General features: G+C 37.7%; 3 protein-coding genes across 3 annotated transcripts; all 3 read right to left on the bottom strand.

The window, feature by feature from the left end:
* Window positions 1-1,253: 1,253 nt before the first annotated feature.
* On the bottom strand, window positions 1,254-1,811 carry LOC142528327 (uncharacterized). The gene has a single exon (XM_075633371.1). It carries the CDS (start codon window positions 1,809-1,811, stop codon window positions 1,254-1,256), a length of 558 nt encoding a protein of 185 aa, XP_075489486.1.
* Window positions 1,812-9,841: 8,030 nt separating this feature from the next.
* Window positions 9,842-10,243, bottom strand: LOC142528326 (uncharacterized). The gene has a single exon (XM_075633370.1). It carries the CDS (start codon window positions 10,241-10,243, stop codon window positions 9,842-9,844), a length of 402 nt encoding a protein of 133 aa, XP_075489485.1.
* A 140-nt stretch (window positions 10,244-10,383) lies between these two features.
* LOC142528325 (uncharacterized) lies at window positions 10,384-11,453 on the bottom strand. Its single transcript, XM_075633367.1, has 2 exons — window positions 11,074-11,453; window positions 10,384-10,840 (listed from the first exon to the last, which is right to left on the bottom strand). The coding sequence occupies exons 1-2, from the start codon at window positions 11,451-11,453 to the stop codon at window positions 10,384-10,386; spliced, it is 837 nt and encodes a 278-aa protein (XP_075489482.1).
* Between the last annotated feature and the right edge of the window lie 460 nt (window positions 11,454-11,913).

Below are 11,913 nucleotides of genomic sequence, written 5' to 3'. Positions count from 1 at the left end.
GTGGTCTGTTCTTCAGCAAACATAGACTCTTGGTTCTTTACCATGGCCTCGTCTACTGTCTGGGTAATGAATCGGCTCAATTGTTCCAGGGTCAAGTTCCCCACGTTCATATTGGGAGGGGGTTGCTCGGCCTCGGTCTCGTGACGAGGTTGTTCGGATCTTGTCTCCTGACGAGGTTGTTCGGCTCTCGTCTCTTGACGAAGTTGTTCATGCCTCGTCTCAAGACGTGGTTGTTCCTGCCTCGTCTCAAGAAGCGGTTGTTCCTGTCTCATCTCAACATAAGATTGTTCGTGTCCCATCTGAGGACGCGATGATGCTGTGTTAGTTCTTCTTCTCCCTCTCCTACCTGCCATCTCTACGTCTCAGCTCAAATTTCTCACAGACGGCGCCAAGTGATACTCACGGGAAATTTAGGGTCCAATTCCAACAAGTGTCACTAGTACAGACACAAGTTTCGAATTTGTCCTGAGCCTGAAATCACGAAGAAGACCGTTAGAAGGGGGCCGAGATGGTGTCCCGACGTAGCCCCTCCGATGCTCAAGTCAGAAACTGAGGATATAAGGGGGAGCAGCTAAGGATGTTTTTGAAAAATAATATATTGAATCCCTCAATTAAACACTCAAAACTGGTATTTATAGGAGAATATCTGGGCCTTTGATGGGTCTGTCTTCCATTTGAACTAGGGATGGACCAGGGGTAACGAGCCCATTCATAAGATATCAAAGGTGTTTCGTAAAATATCGTTCTAAATGTTCAATTGTGAAGTGTCTAAAAGCTTGTTAATTTATTAATTTATTTCAGAATTTTTGCATTCATTTTCCAAGTACGTAACATATTTGATACTAACCCCTTTTGAATATTATTATTTTTGCGCTTATAAATGTGGCAAGTGTGAGATATATCAAGTACAAGAAGTTGACCGCGAAATTCCAATTTATTTACATTTAGCTAAACTTAAAATTTTGTTTCCTATAATATTGTCTCCATGTCATAAATCTTTTATCATCTAGTCTACTAGCCAAAAAAAAAATATTATAAAAGAGAATAAGATAAATTTTGATCATGATTATGAGATTTTCATACGTATAATGCAATATTTTTCCTACAATAGAAAATTTAATATCTTCGATGACCAATTCTCCAAAGGTATATCAATTCATGCGACATGGACCTATGGCTATGACACAAGCCATGAGAAACCGATTGTTCTACTGCTGGACTAATAGGCCGGCTACTTGAGCAGCAGATGCTCGTCATTTAGAAGGATGCAATCTTTGCGGATAGAGCTCCAAGAGCTCAGGAATTTCCTCTGCAAAGCTTGACACAAACTGCTCGAAAAACGATTTTTTCGATAGGGAAAGAACACCGATCAAGCTAGCATTTTGCCTAAGTGAACCTCTGGACTTCAAAACTTGACACACCGAACATCTTGGAATGGATGTCTTCTCCAAACTCAATGAAACTATCTGCGGAAAACTTAGAAAAATCAAAGGATCACGCATTTTGTTGATGAAATAATCCATGGCTCTGTCAATCTTATCCTCCGATGCTCCCATACACCATGAAAATTTTCTAAAAGCCGCAAGCACTTGAGCCTCGGAATAACCCCATTTCTGGTACACCTCCACCTTCCTATCCCAATTCGAACTAATCGGCTTCCTCATCACGTATAGTCCTGTAAGGAAGGAGACTCTGCAAGGGTTGAATCCCATTTCCTTAATCCTCTCCACACACTTCCTCAATTTATCAGGGGACATCACGAGTAATCTTGGATTTTTCTTGAAAGCTTGCAAGATTTTATCCTCAGCCATGTTTCTTGAAGAATGCGATGAAAGAATCTGGGATCTCTGGGCCTCTGAATTTGATTTTCTCGCAAGCTCTTAAAGCCCTTTCTTGAGAAAACCCCAAATTTTTTATGAGATAATCTGCTGCAGATGAGTCTCCATTCGCATTTCTTGATCTGGATTTGTGAATCTTGCCTGCCGCTACAGCTGATGACGAAAATAGATAAAACTGAAGAAACGGGAGTCTATGGACAGGTGAAGGATTGAATGAAGCAAACTTTGAGTAATTAGACGTTTTCAACAGTAATCTTAGCATTATAAGTTGTGAAAGAAGAGGATTCTCCTGGATTAGGGGATTTGAGGCAGAGGCTTCCCGAAGAACCCTAAACCCCAATTTCTATATTTTATTATTTTTCAGAATGCGATTTGTGAAAAAAAAAAAAAAGTATGAAATCAAAATTTTTAATTGCTATAATTATGTTTTTAACAAGTTTTCATCACTTCATATGTGTATTTTCTGAAGCATTCTTTCACATATATATTTTATACAAAATCAACTTTATTGATAAAGATTAAATCTCTCTCCAGAATTTTAATGTCTACTTGGATATTAGATAGAGAGGACCTGATACGAATCTTTAATTTCAATAAATAACTGTAGAATTTCGTTTGCAAATAAAAATACACTTAATAATACATAAAATACACAATAACATATATTACGTTAGTAACAAGTTATCGTGGATACAAATTATTGCATGCGAAAATTCGTCTGAACGACATGTACTTTGTCAAGAAAAGAACAAAATAATGAATTTTTAAAAAATCATAAGCCAGTGATCTCTTGATTTAGTCACAAGAACAAGTCTCGATCAAATATCTAATTTATATTTAGATTAGATAGAATTCCATGGCTGTTGTATTATATATATATATATATATATAGAGCAATATCTTATTCCTAATTAATCTTTGTCTTTTATTATAATTTGAAATATAAATGTTTTGTATTTCTAGACTTCTTAGATCTAATCTAATCTTGGTTTTTATCCTAGATAACTTGTTTTTGATATTTATCCCTAAAATATAGTATTTTAGATTTAAATAGAGTTTTATTCTTATTAAATTTTGTTTCTATGTTTGTAAAATTGGTTTTATGGAAAGATAATTATGTCAAGATATGTGGATATATCTTTCCAACACCAATGACAATACCATTCATGCATGTCTATTTTTAGGATGTTACGCATACTGCATAATCATCATAATTCTATTTTAGTGTGTAATGTGTACAAGTGATGACAATCTCCTAGTGTGCACCTTGACAGAGATCAATCTTCCAATCAAGTTTTGTAGGTATTTTATACTCAATCTCAGTCATCAAATAATTGAGGAATCTTAAGATCTTCTTGATCATGCCCGATATGAACATGGTGACTAGAAAAACTTGAGCAGTTTGGTAAAAAACAGAAAAAATAAAGAAAATAAAAATAATCAAGTTAGAAGAAAATAGAAAAAACGACCTAGAGGAGTCCTTAAAAGACTTTTCTTTTCTAGTATGGAAGCTACTACTTCTAGGAAAAAATAGCGATAGAAAAAGCTACTTAGAGGGGTCATTTGAAGACCATTCTTATAGTGTGTAAGCTACCATGTCTAAACCAAAACATTTTTGTGGAAGTATTGACTCATAACCAGCAGTGTTGCACGGTGGTATTGCCAACAACAGGTTCCTATACATTACAACTTATACACTACCTGACATTTCGATAATACATCATATTGGAGGTATATTTAGGACATGCATATTGATTTTTGTTCCGTGATTTCATCATGTGCAGTGACATATCAATATCTGACCTATGACAGTTGACAAAAACATTGATTACCCAGATTTTGAATTTATGTGACTATTTGTGTCAGTGGGTCATAATCGACATGAGTTTTAACTGGATAATATTCTAGAATCGTTGTAACTCGAGTTTGAATCAATTTAATCGTTTGAATTAGGGGTTAAAAGGCGATTAATAAATGGAGTTAATTTCAGAAAGTTACTTTTGGGAGCGGGAATGCGGCAACGATTAGAAACGACAATGTGATCATTGCTTGATTTTGTTAGCGTTGTACCAGTAGAATTATTTAGGTTGTGATTAATAAACATTTTGATTATTTACCGTCACCGCATTTGCACTAAAATTCAACAAGCATAATCACATTCTCTTTGCAATTCTTTCGTGTTAACTCTCTTTCGTTCTTGCTTAATCTTTCAGATGGCTGACCATCAATTCGACCCATTGGATATTCGGAGTGAGATATTTTCCAGCCGTGGTGTTCCACCCAGTGTGGAAACACCGTCCTCAAACCACCAACAGTACTCCCCACTGAGAATCCTCTACAGATAGTTGCTGTTGCTCCAGAGGCCATTCTTCTGGAAACTATCGGTCCGGGAGAACCTGGGAATGTAATTAATGTTGATAACCAAGGGAGAGCATTTCCGCCTCAACTTCAACCAAGGTGCTCCAAACGGCAAGCAGGATATGACCTTGAGTTTGCACCGGCGAAGAAGCCTAGTTCCTCTTCCTTCATTACAAATGTTTTGGATCCCGATTTCTCTTATGGTGATGATTCTAATGATGAAGATTTTGAACTGGTGGCTTGCCTGAAACTTGTTGCCTAGAAGACCTCAGGTTCATTCCCCGCAGGGCAAAGTAATGTGTCTGCCTCCTCTCATGATGAACAAACACTAGCTGACATCCTAGCGAGTTCAAAGGAGAAAAGAATTGGAAAGAACGTGGAGCAGGAGTCTGATGATGAACCTGACCACGAAATGGCTCAGGAATTTGAAGAGATTCGTCCAGGTTCTGCCTCCAGTTCCTCCTCTGCCTCTGCTCTTGAGAGTGAAGAATTCGTTGAAGCAGAGTTCTCTGATGAAGACTCTGAACTAGCCGCCGCATAAGAGACTGATGTTGCTGATGATATTTTCGCTGGTGTTGGCAACATCACGGACGACACCGTCATATGTAGATTATGAACTATCTACCTCCTTCTCCAACGTCTTTTACTTTGTAGCTGCTGTAGCCAAATGGTATCTTTATGTACGCAGAGAGTTTGTCGATAGGAAGAATATCGATACCGATGCCTATGAAAGGCAAAATATGATCTCCTTCCTCACTATTCGAGGTTTACTCGCGATGGTGACTTGTGTGATGCCCTACCCAAAGAGGCCCGTGCGGGAATTTTATTGCAACCTCACAGCTACTCTCGGAGATGTCAACTCTATCCAGTTCGGATGAGTATTTGTTCGGGATGCTATTTATCAGTTCACCCCTGACATTATCAACGAATACTACCGGACTCCTTCAATTGCTGAGGACCTTCCTCTTACTGATATTGACGCCATCACGACCGTGCTAACTAGTGGTTCATCTCCAAATTTCCAGTCCGAGCCTCACCGACTTGCTGATGCAAATTTAACATCTTTTTACACTGTTCTCCACAAGACGACGATTAGAAATTGGACACCGTCTTCCAATACAGTGGTGACATGCCTGCACATCTTTATCTTGTATGCCATTGGAACAGGTAGCAGATTTAACTTTTGCAAACTTGTGTTCCAGACTGTCTTGCAGTTTTCCAAAGGTGGAATGAAGTTCACTCGACTCCCATTACCATCTCTCGTCTATGGAATTCTAGAGTCACAAAGCTTTGTCAAGGAAGATAATGAACTCATGATAGATTAGGGGAGTCGCTGAAAATTGACCCAGCCTATTTCAAAGGCAACCGCAAATTGTATCTCCCTTGGTCTGCAGCTGGTGTTGCCACTGATATTGGCAACATCACTTCCTCCTCCACCACAACACCACAGGGTTATCTTCTGGTGTCTCCTTTTGTTTTGCTGGCTCAAACAGATTTTGGATTGAAGCCGATCTAGAATGCTAAGGATTTGATCGCACACTACGAAGATCAGATTGCTGAGTACAGGTTGCTCTTGGATGTGGCAGTCCATTCTGACACAAAGGGAGAGTAACAAAAAAAACTGATGCTGATGAAGATAAAACTGACGATGCAGAAGCTGCAGCAAAGGATACCGATGAGACCAATGGCTGATTGGTTTTGTTTTTTGGGTTGTCTTTTGTTTTGTTTTTTTTCTCTTTCTCTGGTTATTTAGAGCGAGAGTGTATTAATGTCCAGGTTGTGTTCTAGGTGTTATAAAACTCTTTTTATGACAACACTTTTAACAGCACCTATCTCACAAACTATGCTAACTAGTTTAATTCAGAAGGAGAATTTAAAATGAGATACTCTTTTATTCATGGGGAGATACTCTTTTGCTCAGGGGGAGCTAGACTGAATGCAAAGATAATTATTCTTGTCATTTTTGGGATGTCATGTCCAAAAATGCAAAAAAAGATGAGATTGAAAGGAATATTTTATTCCTAATTAATCTTTGTCTTTTATGTAATTTGAAATATAAGTGTTTTGTATTTCTAGACTTGTTTGACCTAATATAATCATGGTATTTATCCCTAAGATATAGTATTTTAGATTTGAATAGATTTTTATTCTGATTAAACTCTTGTTTTTCATGTTTGTAGGATTTGTTTTATGGGAAGCTAATTAATGCATGATATATTCAGAGAAGTAGTATGCAGCTACTGGAGTTTTTCAGAGCATACATAGAGTTCATAGTTGAAGTTTTTAATGTGAAGAGTTTGTGTGATTGATTCACATACTTTCCATGTTGCTGATTGGTGTTGACGACACTCAAGAACAACACTGTGTGAAGTGTTGGGTTTCATTTGGTTTTAATCAATACGATTTTTGTTTTATGCATCTAGTATTTGATTTGAGTTTTTGATGTATTTTAATTTCTTGGAGTGCCAAGGAATTTTGTTTTGTTAAATTCACTAGTATTGTTTTGTGTAAACAATTTACATATTTTCTACTGAATTTTTGTCATGATGCATTGTACAAGTATTCGTACTTGTGCATAATTTAATATATTATGTTCTTGTTATTAAAGTTTGTGTGTGTGTTAAATAATTAATTTCCGCTGCATGTTGTGTGCTGTGTTGACAATACCATAGCACAACACTAACTTCTGATATACACATTTTAATTTATTTCATGTTCGTCTATGATCAACAAAAAGCTTTCATATATGTTAAAGAAAAACATTCAAGACAATGAGATCCAAGATTTGAAACCAGATGTTTGAGGATAAAAGATCCAATTGATCTTTAGAAAAGATGGGGAAGATAAAAGAAGCCCGAATACATTTTCGCTCTCTATAGAAGATCAATGGCCTAAAGTCTGACAACATCCACCATATAGTAGAAATTGCATCTCAATAAAATCAAGACAAACAGAAAAAACATAACAAAATACTGCAACCATAACACAGAGGAATCACCAAGAGTTCAAGAATCGGGTTTCTTGGCATCTCCTCACGTAAAATCATCACTTGAGAAAGGAACCTGTGGTTCACCAAATCGCACTGCAAGGAGATAATCTTTACTACATCTCAGCAACAGCTCGATCCCGTGCACCCTCTTTCCACTACAAGATCTCAGCTCCTCCACCGCCTCCACGATCAAATCCACCATACCTCCCCTCTCCTCAAATACCCGCGTCTTGTTTTCCGGGTAGACCCGCATAACCGCCAGAGCTTTGTCGATCCGGACCACGGCGGCCCGCAGTGAAATCGAGCAGTTGTTGGAGAGAAACGAATTGCAGCGGGAGAGTCGCTCGACGGCTGTTCGGAGGGCGAATGTGTAGACATGGATGGGATCTGTGAAGAGACGTGCTTGATGTTGAAGGAGGATAAGGAAGCAATGCAGCTGCGCCGGGATTCAGCTATGTAGCAGAATTCATCGACTGCGAGATTTGTGATTGCTGATGGGGAATTGTTGTTGAATACAAGGTAGATGATAAACCCACCGATGATTAGCGATAAAGAGACGATGAAGGAGAACAAAATGGCGATCAGGAAGTGTGTTTTTTCTGCGTATGGAGGCGAGGCTTTCTTCTTGGAGGGGATTGGGTTTGGAGGACTCCATTGATGGATTGCCGAGTCAATGGCTGGTCTCACTGTATCAACGGTATTTGGTCCGAGAAATCTCAACTTGAAATCATCGAATGATTCATATTTTATTTCGTCGAATTTTATTCACAATTAATTTTTTTTATTGTGTCATGTACTTGTTTTTCACACTTTGATCTATAAAATATATTTATACATAAAATATTTCAATATAAAGTTAGGATGAGAAAAATATTATTTAATATGAGTAATTTACCTATTTAATATAAAGTGTGAGGGCCCGTGCTCTTAATTAATATTTAATTACCAAACAATAAGGATTAATTTGTGTAAACAACAAAACAAGTTTAAAATATTCATTTGGGTCTCCAGAAATTTCGGCATGAACTCCCCGTAATTAGGACATCCCAAAAATTTCAAAACACAACAACATCAATATTCGCTCGAAAATAACATCAATTTCACAATCAACCAAACAAATATCCTACAACCACACTGTCCATGACTATACACAATATACTACAAATAAAATCCAAAACAACATAAAAACAACACCATACAGCTATACAAGGCATCTCCCTGGAAAATGTATCAAACCAGTATAATATATAGGTATCTGGGAACTCTGACACAAATCCAACTCCACTACTGGGTACTACTCGTTGACGCTCCACCAGACACGTCAAATCCCCTAGAATGACCTGCTATGACATCAAAAACAACCACAACATAAAAAATAAGGGTTGGACCCTAGTACGACAAATCAGTAAAATTACGATTTATATTAAAGACATGTAATAATACCAAGTAAATGCAATGATATGCGATGTATGAATGATAACAATGGAATAACGAATACCAAACGAAGTTTAAACGAATATCATCGTCAACAATAACAGTGGTCACTCGTGCCAGGAATGCAGAATCAAATCGCCGCTCGTCCATGCACATAGCATCGGGAATGCGAATAGCTAAGTCGCTCGTCCCTAACTGTCATCAGGGAATGTGTCTAATCCTAACCCACTCGTCCCTCTGATGACTCAATATATCTCAACAGAATCAACATAAATCACCGTCAAAGGAGTTAAGGCTCAATATATTATGCCAATACAATTTATGCATGAATGCATCAGAATAAACATTCAAGGCACATAATAGCGAACAACATTCAGTGAATATTCTTACACGCCAATATAAGCGTCATAATGTTATAGGTTTGAGCGCACCTCAACTATAACTTACAATACCACAGTAATTTCTTAAGAACTTTCTGATGAGCTCGTCCAATGATATAAAATACAATATAAATTCGATACATGCTTCAATATATTGCATTCCAACTGACTAAAACAATTTAAATCGGAGTGGTTAGAAATCAAATTCTTGGCAGCCTATAAACCCATCAAAATCTGGAATTTTAAGCTTAATACCTCAAGAATTGAGGCTAAATGCACAACGGTGATCTCGCGGAGGTGGCTCGCCGCAAAAGTCGTCAGAAACACTATTCCCACGCTGGAAACCGAGCTGAAAATAGCTGGAAATCAGCTGAAAACAGGGGGAATATAAAAGGCTTTGATTCCTTGCTCAATAAACCCCACATCAACAAGAAAAATCGAAACTAGAAGCTCACCAAATCGGACAAAGAATGAAACGCAGCTGTTGGCTCGGACGTGAAGGATGGAGCTATGATTTTGCCGATTCAGCTCAGAGACGGAACACATAGCTTGGGAAAACCTATTGCTGGACTACCGTGCTATTACTGCGATAGTTGGTGGGACGATGAGATGATTAACTCGGTGCTTGAAAGAGAGCCGATGGGTTTCAGGGGAAAAACATGGAGATGGTTACGGGGTGGATTTAGGGGAAATTGGTCGAATAAATATTAATTGGAAATGAGTTAGGCCTATATACTTCTTGGGCCTCACATTCTTCCCACTAATAAAAGATTTGGTCCTCGAAATCTAACAAATACAACACTAGTATTCAAAACATTATGTCTGATAAATACATAGGAAATTCAGAATAGATCAGCGTAATTCATTACATTTTCAAACAAATGAGGCCATTCTTTTTGCATCTTTGCCTCTAGTTCCCATGTAGATTCTTCTTTTCCATGTCTACTCCACTGTATCAAAATCGGTGGAATCGTCTTGCTCCTGAGTTGTTTTTCCTTTTGATCCAAAATTTGCACTGGATGTTTAACATAGCTAAGAGAACTGTCCAACTCCACATCCTCGACATTCAAGATATGAGACGGATCTGGCTCATACTTTCGTAACATAGATACATGAAACACGTTATGTATCAAAGACAAACTCTGCGGCAAGTCTAAACGATAAGCAAATGTGCCAATCATCTCAACAATCAGATATGGACCAATATAACTCGCAACTAATTTCCCTTTATGTCCAAATATCATAGTACCTCGGAATGGTGATACTTTAAAGAAAACAAATCGCCCACTTGTAACTCTAAAGGTCTATGCATTTTATTAGCATAACTAGCTTGACGATCATGGGCTGCTTTAGTCCTTTTTCCTGATCAATTAAACTTTATCTTTCATTTCTTGAATAAATTCTGTTTTGACATCTGTCTTTCTCCTACATCTTCCCAATATATCGTCGATCTACAGTTTCTTCCATACAAAGCTTCAAATGGTGCCATACCGATTGTTGCCTGAAAACTATTATTGTAAGAGAATTCAACCAAAGATAATGATTCTTGCCAACCACCTTTTAAATCCATCACTACTGCCCGTGACCCATCTTCAAGCTTTTGAATAGTTTTTTCTGACTGAACATCTTTCTGTGGGTGATAAGCGGTGCTCATAGCCAACTTTGATCCCAAAAATGATTGCAAACTTCCCCAAAACTTTGAAGAAAACCTTGGTTCACGATTGGATACTATGGTTACTGGCACACCATGCAATCTTACTATATGATCAATGTACAGTTTTGCCATTTTCATATAAGTACAAGTACGTTCATACGGAATAAAATGAGCTAATTTAGACAATCTATCGGCAATTACCCAAATCGCATCACAACCACGATTAGAACGAGGTAAATGTGTCACTAAATCCTAGCAATGTGCTCCCAGTTCCACTGCGGCACTTCAAGACAATGTAATATTCTACAATGTCTCATTCTCTCGACTTTAGCTTGTTGACACGTTAAACATTTAGCCACAAAATGAGAAAAATCTTTCTTCATACCTCCTCACCAATAATGAGCTCTCAAGGTATGATACATCTTTTGAATTCCTGGATGAATACTATGTCTACTACAATGTGCTTCCCATAGTATAGCTTCTTTCAAATATATCAAATTAGGAACTACAATTCTACCATTAAAACGCAGACTACCATATGAGGTAACACTAAAATTTTCTATCTGACCTATTTGAGACAATTCTTTTAATCTATGAATGTGCGGATCGGTCCTTTGTGCTGCTTTGATGCTGGATAAAATCTGTGGCTCAACTTGAATAGATGACACTATAAAGTAGTCTCTACTGATCTGATAAGTCCATCCTGAAGTTCCCAAGTGCTCGTGGACTTTAGAGATAGTCAGAGATGTCAGCATAGCATTCTGAACTTTCCTGTTGAGGGCATCTGCAACAAGATTCATTCGCGCTGGTTGATACTGATTCTTACAATCAAAGTCTTAAAGAAAATTCATCCATCGACGTTGTCTCATTTTCAAGTCAGACTGTATGAAAAGAGATTTAAGACTCTTGTGATCCAAAAAAATCAAAAACTGCTCACCGTAAAGATAATTACACCATAACTACAATGTAGACACAATGACAGCCAACTCTAAGTCATGAACTGAATTGGGTCTCATGTGGCTTCAACTGACAAGAAGCATATGCAATAACTCGCCCATTTTGCATTAAAACACAACCAAGTCCATTTAGAGATGCATTTGAACAAACAACATATCCACCCGAGCCTGATGGCAAAGCTAGCACTGGAGCTGTTGTCAATTTTCCTTCAAAGTCTGAAAACTTGACTCACATTCATCAGTCAACACAAAACGTTGATCTTTTTGCGTTAATTGGGTCATAGGCCTTGCTATAATAGAAAAT

This window comes from Primulina tabacum, chromosome 16 (genome assembly GCF_025594145.1).
Source record: "Primulina tabacum isolate GXHZ01 chromosome 16, ASM2559414v2, whole genome shotgun sequence".
NCBI lineage: Eukaryota > Viridiplantae > Streptophyta > Magnoliopsida > Lamiales > Gesneriaceae > Primulina > Primulina tabacum.
This window is presented reverse-complemented; position numbering and strand designations above follow the sequence as displayed.

Excerpts from the sequence above, each read along its gene's own strand:
- LOC142528325 (XM_075633367.1), bottom strand. The coding sequence starts at position 11,453 with ATGAATCTTGTTGCAGATGCCCTCAACAGGAAAGTTCAGAATGCTATG. Across the intron at positions 10,841-11,073 it reads CATCCAGGAATTCAAAAGAT|ATTGTCTAAATTAGCTCATT; the intron begins GTATCATACCTT and ends AATTGCCGATAG.
- LOC142528327 (XM_075633371.1), bottom strand. The coding sequence starts at position 1,811 with ATGGCTGAGGATAAAATCTTGCAAGCTTTCAAGAAAAATCCAAGATTA.
- LOC142528326 (XM_075633370.1), bottom strand. The coding sequence starts at position 10,243 with ATGATATTTGGACATAAAGGGAAATTAGTTGCGAGTTATATTGGTCCA.